The sequence below is a fragment of the Panthera onca genome, chromosome A2 (genome assembly GCF_046562875.1).
Source record: "Panthera onca isolate mPanOnc1 chromosome A2, mPanOnc1 haplotype 2, whole genome shotgun sequence".
NCBI lineage: Eukaryota > Metazoa > Chordata > Mammalia > Carnivora > Felidae > Panthera > Panthera onca.
Window position 1 is genome coordinate 123,717,904 of NC_138340.1, and position 25,313 is coordinate 123,743,216.

Genomic DNA, 25,313 nt, shown 5'->3' on the forward strand with positions numbered 1-25,313 from the left:
GCCTGAGCTCCGCCCCGCGGAAAGCCCCGCCCCTGTGAGCGGACACAGGGACGGGTAGGCTGGGAGGGGCGTGGCCTGCTTCCCCAGCAGAGGCGCCGGGTCGGTTTTCCTCAGAGCCTCCGTTTGAGGAAGTATCCAAAGACCGAAAAAGGAGTGGTATAAATTATATCTCTGCTAATGAGGACCAGCAAGTGGTTCACTCCAGGCCCGTCCGGTAGAAATCTGATTCTAACCACTACCCACGCAGAAAAAGTCTTCTACCTTCCGCCCTCCTCAGCCGCTTAGGACTACAGCCCCCAGAAGGCCTCAGCAGTGGTATGTGCTATGACAAACTGCTGAACAGCAAAAGAAACAGTAAAAAGGCCACCTATAGGGGCGCCTGGATGGCTCAGTCATTTGAGCATCCGACTCTTGATTTTGGCCCAAATTATAATCCCAGGGTTGTGGGATGGAGTCCTGCTTCAGGCTCAGAGCTGAGCCTGGAGCCTGCTTAAGATTCTCTCCCTCTGCCCTTCCTCCCCTCCCTGCACTCCCTCTCTCAACAACAAACTCAATTTTAAAAATGGGACAAAAGATTGAAAAGATGCTCAACATCACTAACCACCAGGCAAATGCAAATCAAAACTACAATTAGATACCACTTCACACACATTAGGGTAACCATTATTTTTTTCAAAAGACAATTACAAGTGTTGGTGAGGATGTGAAGGAATAGGAACTCTTGTACACTGTTGTTGGAAATGTAAATTGGTGCAGCTACTATGGAAAACCACAGACATTCCTCAAAATTTTAAACTAGGAAAAAAGAATAGAATTACCATATGATCCAGCAATGCGGATATATATCCAAAAGAATTGAAAGCAGGTACTCAAATATCAGCACTCCCATGTTCATTGCAGCACTGTTCAGAATAGCCAAAATGTGGAAACAACTGAAATGTCCATCAACAGATGAATGAATAAAGAAAATGTGGTATATATATTGAATGCTTTGCTATTCAGCCTTTAAAAAGGAGGACATTCTGCAGTATTCAACAATACTGATGAACCTTGGGCACATATGCTAAGTGAAATAAACCAGTCACAAAAAGACAAATACTTCATTATTCTACTTATATGAGATAGTCAAACGGTTAGAAAGTAGAATGGTGGTTCTGGGGTTGGGGAAAGCAGAAGAGAGGTAGTTGTTCAATTGAGTACTGAGTTTCAGTTTTGCAAGGTGAAAAAGGTTCTAGAGACCTTAGACAAACAAAAATAGTTAACACTACTGTATATTCTAATATGGACAAATCGGTAAATTTTATGTGTTTCATAGCACAATTTTTAAAAATGTGCAATGACAACAGGGTAAAGATGGTTTGAAGTTAGGCAGTGTCCGCCTCTGCTGTCCTTTTCTGCTACATTCCACTCACTGCCTCTTAAATCATTTCATCCTCTTTGTAAGCATCAGGACTTATTCTCACCTGCCTGGTCTCTTGCAAGGGACTGATGCAGTTTCCTTTACTGATCTCTATGGGTGACACAGAAGGGATCCAGAGAGGTTCTTTGGAGCTGGTGGTGCTGCCTGGTGAAGCTCTTTTTTTTTGCCTGGGACGTGGAACAAATTGGAGTAGGGGAATAAACAAGGGGGAGCAGTGAAGCTACAGGTTGCTTTTTTCTGTGCCCTCCATTCCTGATCTGGGACCCCGGCAGGAGTTCTTAAAGGTCAATTTGTGGGAAGAGCATTCTTAGAAATGTAAAGGAGGGCCTACCTGATCAGGCATCTGGTAAGAAAGCAAGTCTGGAATTAAACATCAGGTACACGAGTGTGCTATGTCTTGTTTTGTGGGCAAGATTAATTCCCTGATGCCATAAAATGATTTGAGGGATATAGAGTGATCAGTTTCTTAGGAAGGATGTTAGCCTTTTTGTTCATTTTAATATAAGCACAATATATGTGAGACCCTGTAACTATATCTGAGAAAAAGATGACACAAATTTTAAAGTATTCCATTAAGAATGTTATGTGCTGCTTGAGCATCCTTCCCTGTGACCTACACTCAACAAGTCCCCAGCAAATGGTAAAGCAAATTTCAGCCTATGAAGTTGGATTCATACACTAATACCTCATGATTCCTTCTTGCAATAGGATTATTGCTTCTACTTCCCTCTACTTTGTGGATCACAGCAGTTTAGATTGATTTAGCTGATTTTAAGACCAAGATTCAGAAAATGAATTACTAATTTCTTAATCACACAAAATTTGTACCCAAAATTTCCTTTTGTGTACAAAGGGAAAATGTTTTGTGTTTGCTTTGTTTGAACCAAATGATCTTTATTAATCCTGTTAAAGACAAGGATATTCAGAAACCTTAAGTAAGGTCTTTCAGATATACTATCAGTTCCATCTTGAAGCCAAAAGGGAAATCTATGTTGTGATTTTTAATTTTTAAATTGTTATTATTTTTAATTAGGTAAGCTCTACAACCAACATGGGGCTTGAACTCATGCCCCCAAGATCAAGAGTCACATGCTCCTCTGACTGAGCCAGCCAGACACCCTATGTTGTGATTTTTAAATCTACCAATTTCTTTTAAGTGTAGTTTTATTTATTTATTTATTAATAACATTTATTTATTTTTGAGAAACAGAGAGTGAGTGAGCTGGGTAGGGGCAGAGAGAGAGAGGGAGACGGAGAATCCGAAGCAGGTTCCAGGCTCGAGGCAGGTTCCAGGCTCTGAGCTGTCAGCCCAGAGCCTGATTCGGGCTCAAACCCATGAGCCGTGAGATCATGACCTGAGCTGAAGTTGGATGCCCAACTGACTGAGCCATGCAGGTGCCCCTAAATCTACCAGTTTCTTTAAAAAGGAAATTAATGGTATGAAATCTTTTAACAAATGAGATTTTGTTATTTCTACAATTACCATTGTAGTCTTTGATTGGGTTAATTAGCTTCTGAATGAAACCAAAAGTAACTGTGCACCAAAAAAGTAATTTGGTAGCCTGATGGAACATAGATAATGATATAAATAGGGTAAATAGGAAGGTTGACTTAAAATTTCATCTCCCTTGCCAACTTTAAGTTCCACTAATTTCTGCCTTGTCCTACTTTTTTCTAATGGCTTCATTATTTATGACTCTTTTATCTACCCTGGCTAATGTCATGGAATACATTTGAACTGGGAGTTTGGTTGCTGCAAGACTCTTGAACATTGGTTGGAATGGGGTTGGTAATTCTATCTCAGTTTTAAATTACACTAAAAGAGCCCAAGTGATTTGAAGTGGGTCCAGGGAAAATATGAGAATATCAACATTGATTCTGGGTTATCAGAGGATTCAGAGTGAGCTAGGAGATGTTTCAGGCTGGAAAGTTGGGGAACATTCTGGTCTGGGTGGCAAGGGAATGATGTATATTTGGTGGTCCAATAATAGCACATATTACAATGTTCCTATGCATCTGGAGTACACAAATGAGAATATGGGGACATTAAATATTGGTACTTCTCTTTCAAGTAGTTGATCTTAAAAAGATCAGTAAAGGTGTATTTTTTAAGTTTTTTTTTTTTTAAGTTTATTTATTTTGAGAGAGAGAGAGGGAGAGAGAGAATCCCAAGCAGGCTCATCCACTGTCAGCTCAGAGCCCTATGTGGGGCTCGATCCCACAAACTGTGAGATCATGACCTCAGCCAAAATCAAAAGTGGGACACTTGACTGACTGAGCCACCCAGGTGCCCCAATAAAGGTGTATTTTAAGGGTTTATTGCATTTGTTTAAGACTCACTGCCAGATCTGAAAGTTTATTTTTTATTTTTTATTTTTTTTTAAACGTTTATTTATTTTTGAGACAGAGAGAGAGACAGAGCATGAACGGGGGAGGGGAAGAGAGAGGGGGAGACACAGAATCGGAAGCAGGCTCCAGGCTCTGAGCCATCAGCCCAGAGCCCGACGTGGGGCTCGAACTCACAGACCGCGAGATCGTGACCTGAGTGAAGTCGGACGCTTAACCGACTGAGCCACCCAGGCGCCCCAAGATCTGAAAGTTTAATCATCTGCTGATCTGCATGGTTATATAACACAATTAGCAATAATAAACAATGCAAATGTTTTTCAGAAACTCTTCCATATATGTTCATATTCATTTCACATTTATTTATCTGCTATGTATTTTTTCTTCAGTTCTACTTCTTAGCATAAAGAGAAGACATTGGTTGGAAGTATCTTGGAAGTAAAAACTTCCTTCCTTCCTTTTTTCTTTCATTTTTTACAGTTTTTTTCTTTTAATTTTCATTTTGAAATAATTTTAGACTCCCATAGAAGTTGCAGACATAGTACATAGAATTCCCTTGTGCCTTTCACACAGGCTTTCCCCAGTGATACCATCTTACAGCTATATCTTATAGCCCAATTACAAAGTAAGTTGACATTGGTACAACGCAGAAACTCTACACATCTTACTTGGATCTCATCAGTTTCCACGTGCACTTTCTTTTGTTGTTGTTATACAGTTCTAAGAAATTTTGTCAGGTGATAGGATCCAGAACAGGATCCAGAACCAGGATCCATCATCATCCCAAAGAAGTTCCCTTATATGACCACTTTATAGTCACATTCTCACCCAAAACCAACCCCTGGAAACCACTGATATATTCAGTGTAATGTCCTTATTTAGGCTTCATCTAATTTCTGTGTATCAGTGCTTCATTTTTTTTTTTTTTTCTGATTTGTATTCCATGATATGGATATACCAGTTTCACCATATACCCGTTACACACTGAAGGGCATTTGGGCTTTGTTTTTGTTTTTTTTCTTCTTGAATGTTGCTTTCGAAAAACCATGAAAAGGACATAGCATCAAGAATTAACATTCATTGGGTACATAATAGTGCCAGGTTGAATAGTTTTATTGAACTCAATCTGCAGCCTTACTTTTTCTCCCCTCCCTGGAGGCTGTGCGGTAGGACTGAAAGTTCCAACTTTCTAATTACCAATTTGGTCTTTCTAGTGACTAGCCTTCATCTGTACTATCTAGAGGCTCTATCCTGAGCCACTTCATTAGCATACACTTTTTGTGTGGTTCAAAGGGGCTTGTTTTGAATAACAAAAACACTCTTCGCTAAGGAAATAACTAGAGTGTTTAGGAGCTCTGTGCCAGAAACCAGAGACAAAGACAACATGTATGTTTTTCTTATACCACAGGCCATGGATCTGTAACAAAAAAGATTATAAGAATGAAAAGATACTAACATATTACTAGAGTCCATTCAATAATTAATAATTCGTCCAGTCCATTATCCTTTCATATGAAAATGTCTCCCAGGGCAAGGCTTCTCAGGTTTATAGGCACACATTCTAGATCTTAACTGTTGTAAAACCATAAACGGCTTCATCCTTTCAGGCAACTAGTACGTGTAATGGAGCTAAGAGACAAGGTTAGCTTTTATTCTGATCTACTTTCAAGGTATTAATGTAATATTGGATTTCCCTCACTTACACAACTCATTTACTCATTTATCCTCAGCTACTGTTCCTCCTTCTCTCCATTTATACCCAAACTTTTCCACCTTCTGAAAGTTAGATTGGGTCACTGTGCCAGTCTGTACTGCAGGCAGCAGTTCTAGTTTGGTAGGCACCTCCCATCAGTCCATCCCCATTCATACCATAAGGTATGAAGCCACTTGGAGCCCTCCAGCCAACCTAGTAGTTTACTAGCTTTTGTAAGCATCCTTAGCCTGTATGATTGACTAATTAAACCTTTCTTTCTATATCTATAGATCATGCATTCTTTCCTAAAAAAAAGAACAGAGACCTTCTATACATCACCAGACCCTGTTGTACCACTCCTGGGCAACAAGGAACCAGACTCCCTTGCACAACCTCTGAGCACCACAATAACATCTGTAGCTGGTACCACGAGTCTGCACATAATCAAGAATTGTTACAGACCACTGCACTCCCTTAACTGATTAACCGCTTTAAAAAATCTCTGGGCTGGGCAGAAACCTCAGAGTTGGCATTTGGACAGGTCTGCCTTTTCTCCAGGTAGCCATTCTCTCCTGAATAAAGCTCATATTTCTTTCCAATCAATCTCTTGTGTATTGGCTTTTTGAGTGAAGGGCAGTTGAAATTGGGTTTCAGTAACAGGTAGGGTTACATAGGTACAGAACTGGTGGACTATTTTTACCACCACGGAATATAGCTGCATTCACTATTAACCTTAATTTTGCCAGACAGAATGAAAGCACAATCCTCCCCTATCAGGCCCTTAAGGAATTCTAACATAATACTTTAAAAAAATTTTTTTAAGGTTTTATTTTTGAGAGACAATGTGAGCAGGGGAGGGGCAGAGAGAGAGGGAGACACAGAATCTGAAGCAGGCTCCAGGCTCTGAGCTGTCAGCACAGAGCCCAACTTGGGGTTCAAACTTGTAAACCGTGATATCATGACCTAAGCTGAAGTTGGACACCTAACTGACTAAGCCACCCAGGCACCCCAATAATGAAAAAAATATAGTTCTAGTCTTTTGCCTTGGGAAGAATTGCACAGTCCTGCTAGCATCCTCCCTCAGATGCTCATAGCCAGATATACCAGAAAGACAAAGGAATCTATCTAGGAGGGATACTCCCCTTCATTTTGAATGTAAGCACACACTCATGCCTATCTTCCTTCACACCCCCTGATTTAAACAACCAATGTTCAATTGCGAATTCCAATTCTCTATTCATTATTTGTATGTTTAGTAAGCAAGTAAGCTCTACACCCAATGTGGGGCTTGAACTCATGACCTCGAGATCAAGGGTCGCATGCTCTACCAACTGAGCCAGGTAAGTGCCCCTCTCTTTGCCCATTTTAGAGATTATGGGCTGTAAAGCATTTTCTTTGGTCTGAAGAAATATGATTCAAAAAAAAAATATGATTCAGTGGTCCAAATTTGGTGTAATATCCTCTGTTCAGATTCTATTAAAGTACTCTGATACATTTGCTTTGAACACTGGTTAAGCAAAGTCCAGCCCCAAAACAGTGTCCATTCTTATCAAGACCCATCGGTAGCCCCAGGGGGCTGGGCATGTCTGACTTGTCAGCCATGCTCAAGGCCTTGCCATTGGGAATCTGCCACATAGCTATCCGCAGTCTCTGACTCTTGGTTGGCAAACAGAACAGTCATTGACATTTCATACCTCAGAGGGCATGAAGGAATAGGTCTACATTCAGCCCATCTCTGCATTGCTGCAGTCCCCTCAACACCCACTCATTGACCCAGGTGGCCACCACAAGCAAACACACAAGGATATCCACTTGTCAATTTCAATTACTTTCATAACTTGGAACCCTCTGGTTTCAATGATTTACATTTTTTGCCCTCCTCCGGTGTGCACTACTTTCTTGGTGAGCAGAGGTTTTAGAAGTACTTTCTAGGGGCATGTGGGTGGCTCAGTTGGCTAGGCGTCCTACTTAGGCTCAGGTCATGATCTGTGAATTCGAGCCCTGCGTTGGGCTCTTTGCTGACAGCTCAGAGCCTGGAGCCTGCTTCAGATTCTGTGTCTCCCTTTCTCTCTGCTTCTCCCCTGCTTGCACTCTTTCTTGCTCTCAAAAATAAACATTAAAAAAAAAAAAAAAAAAAAAGAAGTACTTTATGTTGTTCCAGAATAATTATTCTATTTGGGGATGGCTTTGAGCCTATGGACTAAGCTGAGACCAACTAATATTTGAGCTTGGTCCAGCATCAAGGTCGAATCCAGTATTCTCTTTTATTTTCATTTTAGCTATTACAGCTGACAACAACCAAGATATTATATATTTCGCATTTTTCTTATTAGTCTTCATTTCCTTATGCATCAAGTGAGCCAACTCCCTGGAAATTGAGTCCATCCCTAAATCCCACTGGTACCTTTTAGTTTAGCAGGACAGCTCTGTTCTGTACCACAGGTGACCATATGGTCAGTCAGGAATCAAAGATGGCTCATCACTGGCATTTTGTGCATTCTCTTCCCAAACTGTAGGTTTATCTAAGTGAAGGAAGTTCTAGTGAATCTCACCTTTTTTTAACACCAAACGTATATTTTAATTTTTTTTAAGTTCATTTATTTATTTTGAGAAAGAGAGAGAGTGAGTGGAGGAGGGCGGAGAGAAAAGGAGAGAAAGTGAATCCCAAGCAGACCCCGTGCCGCCAGTGTGGAGCCTGATGCGGGGCTCAAAACCCACAAACTGTGAGATCATGACCTGAGCCACCCAGACACACCCCCCAAATATATATATTTGAAACAACAACCAATTCTCTACACCAACTGGGTTCAATTGAATTGGACAATTCAATTCTGACAACACCCAGAGTTAGTGCAGTACCCGTAAGACAGCCCATAAGACTGCCCTGACTCAGATGCCAGTTTTGAATGGGGTGGCCAGGCCACAAAACTTCTGCCCAGCCAACTACCAATTTGGTAGTTCCTACCACCACCTCCTCAGGTTTGCAAATTCACTAGAACTCACAGATCTCAGTAAAGCACTTTACTCATATTTACCAGTTTATTATAAAGGACACAGCCAAATGGCAGACAGAGCTAAGAAAAGGTATGGGGTTTGGGGATGGCACAGAGTGTCCATGCCCTCTCTTGATGCATCACCTTCCTGCCATATCAGTATATATACAAATAGTCAATTTTTCTTCATATCATTTCTCTTGCCTACTATGAACAGAGTCGAATTTAATGGAAAAAGGATACACCAACCCCAAAGCTCTCTCAATCTCCTGGTTCAAGTTTGTTTTTTGTTTTTGTTTTCCCACTCAATCTTCAGCAACCTTCCCCCTCCCCCCTGCCAGGAGGTGGAGAGGGAAATTTAAAGCTCTAATCTTGTTTGGTCATTCTGGTGACCAGCTTTCACCCTATAGTTATCTAGGGACCTTACTCTTCTCTAGAGAGAGGTATAGGTTTGTGTCGCTTCTTACACATTAGTTTGCTGGAATTCAAAGAAAAATATGAGGTTTGGCTTAATTTGTTAAAAACCTACATCTGGTGAGGGTAGAGCTAGTAAAAACATTTTGAATTAAGAAATTTTGTTTCATAATACTGTACAAGAATAATCATATTCCCTTTTGTTGGACCAATCATACCAGAAAGCATGAATTATGCTGACTTATTGGATGGCTATAAAAGTTGTTTCTTTTTCATATTACTGTACTGAAAACAACATACAACACACTATCCTATTTTTATACTAATTGCTTCTGCATCAGTTTGCTAGGGCTGCCATAATGAATACTACAGATTGAGCAGTTTAAATAACAGTAATTTATTTTCTCATAGTTCTGGTGTCTACATGTCCAAGATCAAAGTTTTGGTAGGTTTGGTTTCTTTTGTGGCCTCTCCATGACCTGCAGATGGCTGCCTTCTCACCATGTCCTCACACTTTCTTTCTGCCTCATATCTCTGGGTCTTTATTAGATCACCAGCTATACTGAATTAAGGCCCGCCCAAATGATCTCATTTTACCTTAATTACCTCATTAAACGTCCTATCTCTAAATATTGTTAAATTCTGATCTCCTGGGGGTTTGACTTCAACATACGAATTTTAAGGGGCGCTTGGATGTCTCAGTTGATTAAGCATCTGACTCTTGATCTCAGCTCAGGTTAAGATCTCACAGTTTGTGAGACTGCACCCTGCCTCGGGCTCTGCGCTGACAGCAGAGCCTTCTTGGGATTCTCCCTCTCCCTCTCTCTCTGCCCCTTCCCTGCTGGCCTCTATTTCTCACTGTCTCAAAATAAATAAACTTAAAAAAAAAAAAACATGAATTTTAAGAGGACATGAGTCAACTTAATATCTTTTCTGCATTTTTTTATGTTTTAAAATTGATCTTTAACATATTTTAGTTCTTAGGGCACCTGGCTGGCTCAGTTGGAAGAGTATGTGACTCTGGATCTTGGTGTCGTAAGTTTGAGCCCAATGTTGGATGTAAGGATTACTTTAAAAAAATAAATAAATAGGGGCACCTGGGTGGCTCAGTTGGTTAAGCATCTGACTCTTCATTTCAGCTCAGGTGATGATCTCACAGTTAGTAAGATTGAACTCTGCATTGACAGCATGGGGTCTACTTGGGATTCTCTCTCTCACTCTCTCTCTGCTCCTTCCCTGCTTGCTCTCTCTCTCTCAAAATAAACAAACTTTGAAATAAATAAGTTAAAAACAATCAAAATATTTTATTAAAAAATTTTTAATGTTTATTCATTTTTGAGAGAGAGAAGGAGAGGGAGCAGGGGAGGGGCAGAGAGAGAGGGAGACACAGAATCCCAAGCAGGCTCCAGGCTCTGAGCTGTCAGCACAGAGCCCAACATGGGGCTCAAACTCACAAACTGCAAGATCATAAGCTGAGCCAAAGGTGGACACTTAACTGACTGAGCCACCTAGCACCCCAGAAATAATAAAAATATTTTAGTTCTATATCCTTGTTATTTAGAATTTGTATTTGCTTTTTATTAAAATTTACAGGCATAAGTTTTGTTTTTTGTTTTTTGTTTTTTTTTTTCAAAATGCTCAAAGTAGTTAGATTGAATCCAGACAGCTCTCTGGCTACTAAGAAAGCAAACTGATAACTCTATTGTTCAATGTATATACAAACAGTCCGTTTTTCCTCATCCATTTCTTTTGTTTATAATGAAAACAGCAGAATCTAGGGGGAAAACTGAAAAAATAAAATTAAATAGGGAAAGAAGAAGAGTAAGAGAGATTAAACTGCACTGAACACCTAATACATTATTTTGAAGTATAATTTGGACTCTGAGTTCCTACCGAGAGAAGGTGGAAAGGCCTTCTATTCAGACAGTATACGGTTTCTCAAGGACTGGGTACCCTGTCCCCATACCTAATGATTGTTAAACATTATGGTTCCCCAACTATTTGGCAACATAAAGTAGTTATACCTCAGATATACTGCCAGAAAACAATTTCAAACCTACAACAACTCCACCTCCTTGGCTGGGTTGGATATAACCATCTAGGTAACATACTGCCTACGCATACACACCTAAAAAAGCTTCTCAACTGCTATGCCACGTGTGGAGGTTAACGGTATGCTAGGATGTTGCTTTCTCCCAAGGATGTAAACAAGAATCATCATTAGTGCATGTCCTAACAATAACAAAATCTTCTACTGAGATGTAAAGGTCTGGTAGATACAGTGGAGATTGAGATTTAGGATTGAGCAGTCTGCTAGTTGTATTTGATGCCCTGAGGATGTGTGAAAATGCAGAGAGAGAAGGTGGAATAAGAGAGAGGAAACATAAGGACCGTAACATAGAGGATGTGAACACTGAAGACAGAAATTTTAGAAGAGAAGCCAGTAAAAGACTTTAAGAAGGGCAAGCAGGAAAAAAGAAAAAAAAAAAAAAAAAAAAAAAAAAAAAAAAAAAGAAGGGCAAGCAGAGAGGAAGGAGAATGAGGTGGGCTGGTACCTGAGAGGCAAGGTTTAGTGACATGAGGACTGAAGTTTCCGTGCCATTAGCAGCAAGGGGTTCATTAGTGTTCTTGGTGAGGGTGGATGAGTGAACACGGTGGTAACAAAATCAAGATTTGCAGTGAGTGAAGGAGCAGGAGGTGGAGAAGCCTGAGTGTTTATGACCTTTTATAAAGAAATTTAGCTGTGAAGGGAAGAAGGGATGATGATGATTGGACTCCATATAAGTGAAGGGAAGTGGGAAATTACTGATTCTTCCATTAACTAAAGCAATATATAGCAGTTATTTACCTAATTAGTACCTATTCTCCCCTCGTTCTTGGTGACAGCATCCCACCTTATTATAAGTGACAACATGCCCTGCTAAAAGATAAGAGCTCCTCAAAATCCTTTCAGCTGTGGGTAACTAGTGAGAGAGATAATGATCTGAAACTGCAGGAGTTTTCTAGTATTACTCCTTCAGAAAAAGATCAATGACAGAGCAGAAGTTGCTGTGTGCACCATCTGCTCTGCTCTTTATCCTCTCCCGTTACCTTCCCTACCTTTGTACTTGGAGCAGGAATCTTGGATCATGATGCAGGTTGAAGAAGGAAACCAGTGCTAAATTCTTAGCACTTAGTTGGAGTAGGAAGAGAAGACATTGGGTACTTTGTGATGCCAAGACACCACCAAACCAGCACTCAAGCAGTCTGCCTCCAGAGTTCTTCATGTGAAAGAAAATCTTTCTTCTGTTTCACCCACGGCAAATTCTGTGAAACACAATTTCTACCAAGTAATGCAGTCATCCCAAATTTTCAATGCTCCCAGCAAGTCTTATTCCTGCCCTCTTTTGAAAAAAATCACGGTCGTCAGATGCTAAAGCACCGAAATTCCTGCCTTCAGGACTTCATTTCCCGCCTATCTCAGTAACTTTCTTCTGTCCAAGGGAAAGCATTGTAACCAGGCTTAGCTAACCTCACCTTGTGCTTCCTCAGAACTGCCTCCTAACATCCTTTCTCTCTCCACTATAGGTAACATCTCCCTGTCTCTCCATTCTGGCCTTACAGATACCTAAATCTCTCGCTTTAAAAACAAAACAAAAAACTCACAATAATCCTTACAACCCCACGACTCCCATTAACTACCATCCTAGGCCTTTCCTTTCTTTCCCATGCAAAAAAAGCGGAGTCCGTGTGTGCCAGCTTCTCTCTCCAACTGCCCATGTACCAGCCCACAGACGACTTCCCCAGGCCCTCTGTTCCTCACTCTCCCAACCCATGGCGCCCTAACTGCCAGAGCCTCTGCACCCCTGCTTTTACTCTCCGCAGCGGTAGGGGCTGGAGCGCCCCTCCCTTATGAATCGCCTACTTTCAGGTCCCCACGGTCCAGGCTAGCCTCCTCCTTCCTCTCTCCTTCTCCTCCGTCAGCTCCTCTTCCTTCGTGTCAGGGGTGTTAGGCCCAAGAAGGAAGACCAGGGGCTCAGAGCAGGGGAGACAAGCTGTCTTCACCGAACACACTCAAATGGAAGGGACAGTCCGGGAGAGCGAGTGGGACAGGGAACCGACCCGTCCTCTGGAAGCGCCAACACCAGGGCGTCCAGGCGCCGGAGCGAGCATGGTGCCGAAAACTGCTCCAAGGCTTCTCCAGGTGTCCTTGGGAGGAGCAGTCAGGCTCCGATCCTCGCCCAGGGCGCATGCGTGAGCCATCTGTGGGAGGCCCGCGCAGCGCGCGGAGCCCATAAAAGTGGGAGCCCATAAAAGTGGGAGCCAAGGCCCAGTGTCAGAGACGTTCCGGGTTGTGGAGGTTGGCTTAGAGCAGGTGGGCGTACCGAACACGGTGAGTGGTGGGGTTGGGTGCCGAGGGAGTGGAGGCGACTGACTTGCAGGACAGGGAGTGGGGTGTGAGTCGTAGGTAAAGAGAGGCTGGGTCCCCCGGGATGGGTTCCTCTGGACCGGGGAAGGGGCGCGGTGGGCACGCCCGAGAGACAGGACGAGGGCGCTGCAGGCCAGGCCTAAGTGATGGCCCTGGAGTGGAGCTCCTGGGCACAGCCCGTCACGTTCGAGGCGCTGCGGCAAGTTCTCTCCTGGCCTCAGTCTTCACTCTGTGCTGCTGCTGCTGCTGCTGCTTGGGGAAGCCGAGACTTGTTTGTGCGAGATGCGGCCCGGGCTTGTGGGCAACGCTGCCCGGGTCCCCAACGCCGCGCAGCCCTGTGTCCGCGATCCCAGGCCAGCCAGAAGAGGTGAGGACCCTTCCACCCAGACTTGGAATTCTGGAAGGGAAACAGGAGAACTTCTCCGTTAACTGTAGTGTATGACACTTGAGTGCGACTGCCCCTTCCTAAATATGAACACCTGTCTTTCAGCCTAGGACATGAACGCCTCTTCAGAAAACGCACATTTCGAGGGCAGTAACGCCAGACCCTTTTTTTATGTGCACGCCATGGGCCAGCAGCCTTACCTGAGTCCGTGGTGCCAGAGTCCCACCTATAATCCATTCTCTGTTCCTGGGGCAGGTAAGCAGTCCAAGAAGTTCAGTGCGGTTAGAGACCCTACCCCCTAAAGCAATGCCTGAGGTTTTCTGATACTTGAATCCATGATCTCCCTTTCCTCACTCTGTCCTGACACAGAAGAGATTATGGCAGCACATAGGGGCAGTGTTTGAAGTTCCCCATTTTAATAGGTAACATTTGACTTCTAGCTATATGCCGGTTATTCTGCTAAATACTGGACGTAGGTTCTCTCATTTGACCTCAACAACCTGATGGACTAGGTATTATTGCTGTCTTTGTTTCACAAATGGGGGAACTGAGGCTCGGAGTCTGGGACTTGCCCAGAGTTACACAGGAGTCAAACCAAAATTTTATGTTATGAGACCGGTCTGGTAGAAGAAGTACCTTAGAGCTCCTAGTCCCTATAATTTTTTCAACAAGGCCTAAAAATTCTAAAAGCTTTTATGTGAGGTCAAAAAAGTACTCTGGGAGAAGAATGAGGAGGCTTAGCAGTTTGGAAGGTAGACATCTGGGATTTCATGCATTATAGGGTGGGAGGGATCTTTAGGCAGCACAGTTTACTATACATTATAGGGTGGGAGGGATCTTTAGGCAGCACAGTTTACTATACTATACGTAAAACATGTTCTGTACTTTATGCAACTTGTTTTCCAGGTAGAAAATTTGGTGTGACAAGGAGTGCTTTTGAGTTTGTCATTGCTTCCAGCTGGTAATAGAATCTTTTTTGCTCTGCCTGTTAATGACTCCATCCTCCCTAACCCTTGGCAACCACTAGTCATTTTACTGTCTCCATAACTCTGCTTATTTCTGAAGTAATTTCAGTGAAGAATTGATCTTTCATATAATGCCACTCTTTATTCCTGATCACTTTCCTTGTTCTGAAGTCTGCTCTGTCTGAAAGAAATAAAGCTTGTCCATTTCTTTCAATTAGTATTAGTATAGTACATCTTTCTCCATGCGTTTACTTTTCATCCCTGTCTTCTTATTTAATGTGAATTTTTTTGTAGACCACAGTTTATGCCTTTTAGTATGTCTTGTAATGTTTTCTTGATTGGTAGGTATTCTGTTGTAGTGCTCTTAAATAATTTAGGCCTTTAGTGATGTGTTAAGTTGTGGAGATGGGACAGAGATCATAGTTTTACAGTTATAGAAGGACTGTGATTTTAGGTTTGTGCCTTTGGACAATGAATTACACATATACTTCACCTTCCTCCTCCCATTGGGTAAGGAAGGGTGGCTAGGGTGGGTTTGAGATAAGTATTTGCCTAACCCCCTGGTCATTTAGGCCCTGGTTAACTAGCTTGTTCTGAGATCTGGCTTGCTAAGAGTAGAGTTTTCCTGGCATATGTCACAATGCCTCTTCTTTTCCACTCTCCCTGGGGGAAGCACAGAGAATTTTTCTCCTAGATTTACCATGAGAAACTGGTTGAGCTACTGTAGATAAAACTCAAAAAAGCAAAGGGTCCCCTTGAAGTTTTTAACTCTCAGATGTATTGACACTGAGCCTGAAATTGACAATAACAGTTCAGGTTTCCCTACCCTATCACTAGTTTCTGTAGAGTTTTTAGCTATTGGATTTGTGTTCCTGTAAATTGTGGTTATCTCCATTCACATCTCTCTCCAGCATTGGGGATAGTACTTTGTCCTATAACCTACTGCTGTGAAGGATCTGAGAAGAGTTCTTGGTTTATCAGTTCAGCTTTTTTATTTTGTTCAGAGTAAGTGATTTCCAACCTTCTTACACATCCAGAATCAGGTGTCTTCCACCTTTTTTTAATTTAAATTTTAGTTAAGATACAGTGCAGTATTGGTTTCAGGAGTAGAACCAAGTGATTTCATCACTTACATGATGCTTATGTAAGTGCTTATCCATTGCTTATCCCAACAAGTGCTCATTAAAAAAAAATTTTTTTTACTTTTATTTATTTTTGAGAAATAGTGAGACAAAGTGTGAGTGGGGGAGGGGCAGAGAGAGAAGGAGACACAGAATCTGAAGCAGGCTCCAGGCTCTGAGCAAGCAGTCAGCACAGAGCCTGATGCAGGGCTTGAACCCATGAACTGTGAGATCATGACCTGAGCCGAAGTCGGATGCACAACCGACTGAGCCACCCAGGCGCTCATTATATATATTATATATATCAATATATATATTAACAGGTGCTCATTAATACCCATCACTCATCTAGCCCATCCCCAACCCACCTCCCTCCATCAAACCTCAGTTTGTGTTCTACCATTAAGAGTCTTTTGTGTTTTTTTCCCTCTCTCCTCTTTTTTTCATCCCTTCCCATATGTTCATCTGTTTTGTTTCTTAAATTCCACATATGAGTGAAATCATATGGTATCTGTCTCTTTCTGATTGACTTATTTTGCTTAGTATAATACATTCTAGCTCCATTTATGTTGTTGCAAATGGCAACCTTTCATTCTTTTTGATGGCTCAGTACTATTTCATTGTATGTATATACCACATCTTCTTTATCCATTCATCAGTCGATGAACATTTGGGCTCGATCCATAGTTTGGCTATTGTTAATAATGCTGCTGTAAACATTGGGGTACATGTACACCTTTGAATCTGTATTTTTGTATCCTTTGGGTAAATACCTAGTAGTGCAATTGCTATATCGTAGGGTAGGTCTATTTTTAGTTTCTTGAGGAACCTCCGTACTGCTCTACAGAGCAGCTGCACCAGTTTGCATTCCCACCAACAGTGCAAGAGGGTTTCCATTTCTCCACATCCTCACCAGCGCCTGTTTTTCATGTGTTGTAAATTTTAGCCACTCTGACAGGTGTGAGGTGGTATCTCATTGTGGTTTTGATTTGTATTTCCCTGATGATGAGTGATGTTGAGCATCTTTTCATGTGTCTGTTCACTACCTGGATGTCTTCTTTGGAAAAGTGTCTGTTCATGTGTTCTGCCTGTTTCTTCACTGGATTGTATTTTGGGTTTTGAGTTTGATAAGTTCTTTATAGATTTGGGATACTAATAACCCTTTGTCAGATATGTCATTTGCAAATATCTTCTCCCATTCCATAGGTTGCCTTTTAGTTTTGTTGATTATTTCCTTTACTATGCAGAAGCTTTTTATCTTGATGAAATCCCAGTAGTTCGTTTTTAGTTTCCTTTGCCTCTGGTGATGTGTCTAGTAAGAAGTAGTTATGGCTGAGGTCAAAGATTTTGCTGCCTTTCTTCTCCTCTAGGCTTTTAATGGTTTCTTGTCTCACATTTAGGTCTTCCATCCATTTTGAACCTATTTTTGTGTATGGTTTAAGAAAGTAGTACAGTTTCACTGTTCTGCATGTTGCTGTACAGTTTTCCCAACACCATTTGTTGAAGAGACCATTTTTTTCCATTGGATATTCTTTCCTGCTTTTTTGAAGACTAGTTAACCATATAAGTTGTGCTGTCTACCACCTTTTAATGTTAATTAGATATGTAGTATACAGTGCTGTACAATTGAAATAGAGGACTAAATTGACATATTAAGGGAGATATACAGCATTTGTTTTTCTCTGTCCAACTAATTTCTCTTAAGAAAATGCCCTCAAGATCCGTCTATTACAGAATGGTGGGCTTTCTTTTTCTTCTTTCCCTTCCTTCCCTTCCCCTCCCCTCCTTTTCCTCGCTATCTTTCTTTCCTTCCTTCCAAGATTTTGGTGGCAGTTGGAAAGGCACGTGGAAGGAGAATGTCCCAGAAAAGGGAAGAGTAGTTGACCTGAGGGGGAACCCACATATGGCTAGAGCCTATAGACTTAGTGGGAGACTGAGATGATACAGTGACAAACCAGATAATGAGGGCCTTTATGGCATCCTAAGGGATGGGGTCATTGTTCCTCATCTCCTGACTGGCAGTGATAAGCCCTTCAAATACTGTCTCTGGAATGAGGAGGGATCACAGTTGAGTCATAAAGATAATTCTGGTATGGGCGCCTGGGTGACTCAGTTGGTTAAGCATCTGACTCTTGATTTCAGCTCAGGTCATGATTGTGAGATTGAGCCCCACATTGGGCTCATGCTGACAGTGCAGAGCCTGCTTGGGATTCTCTCTCTCTCCTCTCTCTCCGCCCCTCTCTCCGCCCCTCTCTCTGTTCTCTTTCTCTCTCAATAAATAAACAAACTTAATTATAAAATAATAATTCTGGTAGTAGTGTGGATCACAAATCTATGATAATATATCAAAGAGATGGGTCAAGGAAGTTACTAGTAGTTACTGAGGTAAAAATGTGGGAGATCACTTAGATTTTACTGATTACTGGGAGACAAAAACCCAATTCTAACATCTATGTTTTTGCAAAGGGTGACTCCTGTGGTGGATTCTGGTGGCAGGGACGTCCTATTAAGGTATTTTGTTCCACCATATGCTACAGTACAATATGTATGGTGGCAAGTTATCTGTCTCTTTAGGTATATGAACTTCATCCTGTTGACTTCAAACCTCTGTAGACAATCTTGAACTCCAAGCTGAGACTTGTCTGCTTCTTTTCAATAAGAGAAGAACCCTTATATGAAGGTTGTATGTATAAACATACATTATAAAAATGTATAAATACATTAGGCCAGGTCCAAGAGGCATTTTGATGCAGTACAACAGTGAAATTGAGTTCATAAGATCAATCTCACCATATTGAATAAATTGCCTTGTGAATGCTGATCTGAATAGAACTATTGCTTTTATATATTTAGAAGTTTTTTTTTTAGAGGTTATATCTTAACTTCATTTGTCAATTGTATATACCTTTCCCAAAATGAATTTATACAAGAGAAATGTGTCTGGCATTATTGGCACCATTGCACTGCTTACTTCTGTAGAATGGAAAATGGGGAAAGATGTGTCTGGGAGGGAATAGTGCTGAATAAATAGGTTTAGAAATGCTCATACATACAAAGGACTTTTGTTCTTTACCCTGTAAGACCTGAAGTGAATTATATTCTTTCTTCAGCAGTGACTATGCTGAATTATGCTTAGTGGGTGCTTGGTCTCTTTGAAAAAGAGCTGCTCTAAGTAGGGGTGATTTATGATACACTATCTGATGGCCTGGCAACCAACCAGTCAGATCAGATGCTCACCATTGTAGCGAAGGAGGGTGCTGGAGGCCTCACTGTTCTGGTCATTGCCCTTTCACTTGTAAAATCCTGAGGATATCCAGGGAGAAAGTGGGGCCATTAGCTGCCAAAAGACATGGAAGAAGCCATATTTTAATCATTGGTGTGGCCACATGGCTACGTACTGGCTGAATGTTGGGACCGGCTGCAGGAGACAGAGTCACTGACTACTGTATTCTCTTTCCAGGTTTCAGAAATGGAAGTCTGTATTTTCCATATTCAGTGGTACTCAGTGAGTATCCTGGCTTCCTTGTTCCTCAGTCACCATTGCCCATTACACTTAACCGACGACCTATGTTTTATAGCACGACACAGTTCCAGCACTCTAGTGGCTATGGAAAGAAAATGAAAACGAGAGAGACTCAGACTGAACCTCAGCAGGCTGAGAACATGACTCAGAAACAAGACACCCACTCAGAAGGTGATATGGTGACCAGTATCCCTACTTCTAATATTGACATAGAAATGGACGACATTCCTGAAGAAACAGATGGCGTTTTGTCTTCTGTTGCCCAGAAGAGGGAGCTACATGGTAAGAGCCCTTCTAATAACAGCCTGCATAGGACATCACCTCATGGAAGCTACGCATGTGAGAAAGAGAAAATGAGGCTAGAACAGAGCAAAGGATCCCCTGTAACACAGTTCTGGAAGACTTTGAAGGAAACTATGCATTTGTATGACCTAGCTTATGGTAAAGCCATGCCAGAGAAGATGGCGCAGCACAATAGGATTTCACAGAGTTCTTGGGAAAGTAGAACTTTCCCTCATGAGGGTACAGAGGGCATTACATGTAAAGATGAAGAAAGCACTGTCTGGTTGGAGCAGTGTCATGATGTAAGACATGATGATGTGGTAAAGTTGGGCTCCACCATGAATATGAACTTGGGTAAAGAAAAAAACTATGCAACCGCTCCCCAATCTCCAGATGAAGCAAAAGACAGAGATAGAATCCAGAATACCCTGAACTCAAATCTGTGCCCATCTTCTGGAGATGGCTACAAGCTCCAGCAGGAAAGGTCACTCTGTTCCAGCAATAAAGCCATTGAGGACCTGAGCCTACAGTCCAAATCCCAGAGTCCCCTTAGCATTGGGGAAAGCATGCGTGACAATGGTAGTGGGGGCCATGGCTTCCCTGTGAATGTGGATGAAGTTGACATGATACAGAGCAACAGCTCCCCTGAGAATTATGTTCCTCCCCCTATCTTGCTGGCCCAGTTCAACCAGGCTGATGGAGGCATTCAGTGTGATACGAGCCAATGGCAAGATGAAGAGCACAATAAATCTCCCAAGTCTTCACCAGAAAGCAGAAAGGCAACACAAGAAAAGTCAGTCAGGTGTGGGAAATCAGATGAAGTGGTGGAGAGGGACAGCTACCCAAAGTATGTCCCTAGCCCTGCTAGGTTGGCCCAGATGTACAGCAAAGGGATGGATGAAGGGATTCAGTGTGATATGATCTGGTTGCAGGATGCAGAGTTGGAGAAATCCCCTGAGCAAATGCCTTACAAAGATGAAGAGTCATCACCAGACTGCAGAGCTAAAGGATCACAGAGAAAGTCAATCAGGAATAGGAAATTGAACACAGATGAAGAAGAAGTAACCATGAATGATGAGATTGAGGAAGAGTATCATGAGAACTTCAAAAAGTGTGCCAAGATTAAAAAGACTGTGAAAGACAGGAAGCAGAAAACCCTGAACAACTCCTCAAGTGGTAACAGAGTATATTTATTGAAGAAAAATGCTACCTTGAACACTGTACTTCCCGAGGATTTAGAAGACTGTGAATTGGAAGAGGAAGTTGAAGATGAAATGTATGTGGTGGAATGCCTCTTTGAAGAGGTTAGTCCACCAGACCCTGTGAATTCCTTGAAAGGAAGGATTTTTTGCAAGGCCAGCAGGATAATCAGGATGCCACCTGAGTGGTCTCTCCCTCCTCAACTTATCGTCTGGCCCACCAGAAATAAGGACAGGTTAAAGCATGTTGAATATGAGAGCATCCCTATGGTGTATGAGGTGACAGGACAGGATGGCAGGATCCAAAGGGAACGTATGATGGCCATGCAGAAGGGACTGGAGTCTAAGACAGCCTCTCACAAGTCATGGGAATGTAAGTGACTAATGGGCTGATCCTATTTGGTTGTCTGTGGTGTTTCCATACTGCATCCTGGAGGCAAAGGCAGCCGTACATCAATAGTATTTCTCCATTTTGAAAGTATGTTCTTAAACAATTATAGATGCCCATGTGTGCAGGATTGGCAGAGATCCCAAGTCTGAGGTCCTGCATTCCAGGAAATTGTAATGTAATTTGAAATAAAGAGCTGTAGCAGATGATGGAGAGCTGGTTGGTCTTAAAGGACAGTGGGGTTGAGAGAGCAAAGGAGAGATGGACATTGAGGTAGGTGGTTGCTGAGAATGGGCAGTCCAGTGGAGGCAGTGAATTGTGATACAAATTTGGGGACTGTGGTTTGAAGTGGGAATGGAGACAGCAGCATGAGCTTATCAAATGGGCAGCCAGGGCAGGTCAAGTGTGTTCCAGGGATTGAGCGTGAGACCAGCCAGCCAGAGGGGAGAACTGTGATGAGTTTAGAAGGTAGGTCTAAGCAGAATGGGTTAAAGTAGTAGATATTTCCCTTTCTAGATGTTTTTCCTCTAGGCAATAAGGAGGTGCCAAAGCAAATTGAATAAAGGACAGGAAGAAATATGCTCTAGGAATCTTCAGCTGGCAGTACAGTGTAGGAGGAATTTGAACTCTGCCTATATGGCTGAAACCCCTGTATAAAGTCAGTTTAAGTAAACATTGGATATAAAGTGAGGAGGGTCTTAACACCCATGGTAGTAAAAGATATATATCTAAGATCTGGGGTTCCAACTTGAGTACTAGTGAAAGTGGTAACATCTGTGGAAAAGTAAACTTGGGAAGGGAAGTTATTTTGCTTTACTGTGTGGTTGTTGGTGGGAGGACTGGACCAGCAGGTCATGCACACCTGGTTGAAGGTGGGATTTGGTCCACCGTATGTTTAGGGAGGGGGCTCATATGAGTGCGAGGACCAAAGTAGAGCCTGGGGGATGATTATATGTGGGGTGCAAAAATGAAATGAAGCAGGTAAGGTAGAATGGGATGTATAAGGGCCCCCAGAAAATTTAATTAAGTTCCAGTCTTAGCTCCTAAACCAGAACACTGGCCATCTTGCCCTTAGTCTTCTTAAGGTCTCATTTGCCTCTCCTCAGTGTGTAGGAATTCATTTTTTCCATCTTATCACAGCCCTGTGAAGAAGACAACTTTTTTTTTAATGTTTATATTTGAGAGAGAAAGAGAATATGAGTAGGGGAGGGGTAGAGAGAGAGGGAGACACAGAATCTGAAGCAGGCTCCAGGCACTGAGCTGTCAGCACACAGCCCAACATGGGGCTCGAAATCATGAACTGCAAGATGTAACCTGAGCTGAAGTCGAATGCTTACCAACTGAGCCAGCCAGGTGTACCTGAAGAAGATAGCTTTAATTTACTTTTGGATATGCATTCAAGATGGTAATTTTCAAACTGAATTCTCTAAATTATGTTTACTATTGTTTTTGCCAAATGATTTATTTTTTCTGGCAAAGGATGTAGAATGATCTAGGATAGTATCTTGAACAATAGATTTTTCTTGAAAGATGTGCTTTTGATTTGTTTTTTCCATTGGCTTTTAAGCAATTTGGGTTATGGTATGAATCATTTTTTCCCTCAGGTAACTGTGAGAGAAGGAAAACCAAAGTACCTTACAAAGTTTCAAACAGATTTGATGCAGATGCTGTAAAGTTAAGGAAACAGCCAGCAGGCACAGAGGTTGGTATCTATATTGTGTGTTTTGATGTCTCATTGATAGGGCTTTGTTTGGGGTGTCATACTCAGTGTGTATTCTAACCTCTAAAAGTAACACAGCTTGTGGGCAGTGAAAAATGGCAGCATTCTAACTGGGTAATAGACCTGTATCTATAGATCCTTACTTACACGTAGTTTGGAGCCAAAGCCTTTCAAATCTGTGGAATGTCTTTTTTTTTTTTTTTTTTTGAATGATTAATTTTTATTTGAGAGAGAGCATGAGCAGAGGAGGGGCAGAGAGAGAGGGACAGAGAGAATCCTACATAGGCTTTGCACCATCATCACAGAGCCCGATGTGGGGCTTGATCTCAGGAACAATTGATCATGATCTGAGCTGAAATCAAGAGCCAGACACTTAACTGACCCAGGTGCCCCTGTGGAATGTCATTATTATGTCAGTTTTCCACATTTAATTCCCAGTACTGTTAATGGTAGTCTATTTGGATTATATGGGATTTTGTAAGTTATCTTGGTAGTTTCACTCAAAGTGTCCCAGTTTAGAGCTGGTAGAGTTAGGTACTGGGAAGTTCAGGTTCTCCCTTAAGGGGCTAGGAGCATGACAGGCTTCTCTTTACACTGAGTCTTGCATTGAGTATCCCTGCCACACCTTCAACCCCCAACCCCTGGGGTGTCGGGGAGCAAGAGGTTATTGGCCCTTCGACTTGGCTGTTCCTGCCTTGCAGTGGTCATCAAGTAAAGACTGATAAAAGCAAAAATGTCATGACTTTATCCTTAAAATGGACTCTTAAGACCTTAGCAATGACTCTCACTATATCTTGAGTCTGTTATACAACTGATTTAAGACAATGTATTATGTCATTTTTATTTCATAGGAAAGAAATTTCTGAGTTCCAGCTACATAGAAGAGCTAATTACATCACCACGACAGTTTAGAACCTGATTATCCCTTGATTTGAACTAATAAAGCTATTATAACTAGAAGCAAGAAAATGTGATATTATAAAGCCTTCAGAATTAAAAGGTATAAAATAGCAAATAAATTGAATTGCTTATGTGTGTGATTCTCAACATTTTCTTCTCCTCCAAAAATGGCCATATTATCAGTAACACCAACAATAGAGTTGAGTTATTCAGGAATATTCCTGCCATGTATATTACTGTCTTATACTCTCTAGGGACTTTTAAATATGGGGAAAAGTATGGTAGAGCTGAGGACAGAATAAATAGATAAAAGATTCCCCATAAATAGGAACTACCGGAGGATAGAGACCATACCTTATTCATTTTGTATAAATGGAGAATGGGCATATAGTAGGTCCACTGATGTGTATATCCAGATGTGGTTTGAGTAGTGTGTTCTGTAGTTATGTCCAGTGTATTCCTTGAAACAAAGGAAACTTTAGGGAAATGATTTTTTTTAATGCTTTTAAAATATAGGACCTATCTGGTCAACTTATAATCAATATTCTGTCAATAAATGGTGCAAGTTAAATATGAGTAGGTATCAAAAAAGATATATATGTGGCTGAATATTCCCAACTTTTGAAAGAATAAGGCATGGTAGCATCTATGGTGTTGCAGATGTGGGATTTTACTGATGTGTGACCAAGAATGCCTCCAGATAGGCATATATGAGGATACATGGATGGTACCATCCAGTGTTGTCTCTAAGGTAAGCTCTATGAACATGTACTTCCTGTATTTGTAATTCCTTATACTAACCTAATACTTCTGTAGATATCATAGTGGAGGCAAGCAAAAGGTAGTTTTCCAAGGGCAGTTTTATGTAAAGATATGTGTTTGCATAATTTCCAGCTCAGGACTGCTTTAACTCCAGCTCTGGCCTGTGTACCCACTCACGGCTGGATAAGGTTATCTGCTTGTATACCCAATGTGCTGTTATCTCATGGTATTATACATAAAGTATAATAACAGGCGTACTTGTTGCACCTTAGAACCATGGCATACATGTTTTGTGCCACTGATAATTGCTATATCCTCTGGGGCATATCCCCATTAAGAAGTTAATTTTTTTAGGTAACTAGTACAGATAACAGTTTTCTATACCCCTCCCCCCAGCACACAGATTGTGTCATGAGGTCTGCTACATGTTAGAGCCTTTGACCTCACTACAGTGCCCTCTGTACATCCCCTCACACTATAAAATCTGTGGACTGAGGTCTGGACTTTGTGGAGAGTAGTTGTGTAGCTCCCTGGATCCTTCCTTACTTGATCCCCTGTCAGTTAGTCACCCTAAGTAAAACTCTGTAAACAGTATGGTGTTGCTTGCTTTGTTTTTTGGTTTCAAAGTACTTTCTCAGCTTTGGGGGCTAATTTACTGTCCCTCCTCCACCTTCTAACAGCATGGGTGGGGTTGGTACTGGGGTGGTTGAGTGGATGGATACAAGTGGCGCAACTGGTACTTAAAATCATGTTCCAGCTGGAGAATCTACCAATTCAATAAAATTGAACACCAA

At 41.7% G+C, this 25,313-nt stretch overlaps 1 protein-coding gene and 2 long non-coding RNA genes across 3 annotated transcripts; 2 read left to right on the plus strand and 1 right to left on the minus strand.

The window, feature by feature from the left end:
* Positions 1-31: 31 nt before the first annotated feature.
* On the plus strand, positions 32-6,062 carry LOC132679369 (uncharacterized). Its single transcript, XR_009610112.2, has 2 exons — positions 32-315; positions 5,750-6,062. It is a non-coding gene; the product is annotated as an uncharacterized LOC132679369 (long non-coding RNA).
* Positions 5,152-13,172, minus strand: LOC144614850 (uncharacterized). Its single transcript, XR_013553080.2, has 3 exons — positions 12,771-13,172; positions 11,966-12,172; positions 5,152-5,183 (listed from the first exon to the last, which is right to left on the minus strand). It is a non-coding gene; the product is annotated as an uncharacterized LOC144614850 (long non-coding RNA).
* A 7-nt stretch (positions 13,173-13,179) lies between these two features.
* Positions 13,180-23,888, plus strand: LOC132676904 (uncharacterized). Its single transcript, XM_078440683.2, has 5 exons — positions 13,180-13,238; positions 13,765-13,914; positions 19,206-21,122; positions 22,742-22,839; positions 23,709-23,888. Exons 2-5 carry the CDS (start codon positions 13,773-13,775, stop codon positions 23,721-23,723), a joined length of 2,172 nt encoding a protein of 723 aa, XP_078296809.2. The 5' UTR covers positions 13,180-13,238; positions 13,765-13,772; the 3' UTR covers positions 23,724-23,888.
* Positions 23,889-25,313: the final 1,425 nt, after the last annotated feature.

What these genes read in the sequence shown, in the direction of transcription:
- LOC132676904 (XM_078440683.2), top strand. Translation starts at nt 13,773, where the DNA reads ATGAACGCCTCTTCAGAAAACGCACATTTCGAGGGCAGTAACGCCAGA. An exon ending in ATTCTCTGTTCCTGGGGCAG is followed by an intron (nt 13,915 to 19,205) that starts GTAAGCAGTCCA and finishes TTCTCTTTCCAG; the next exon opens with GTTTCAGAAATGGAAGTCTG. An exon ending in CTCTCACAAGTCATGGGAAT is followed by an intron (nt 21,123 to 22,741) that starts GTAAGTGACTAA and finishes TTTTTCCCTCAG; the next exon opens with GTAACTGTGAGAGAAGGAAA.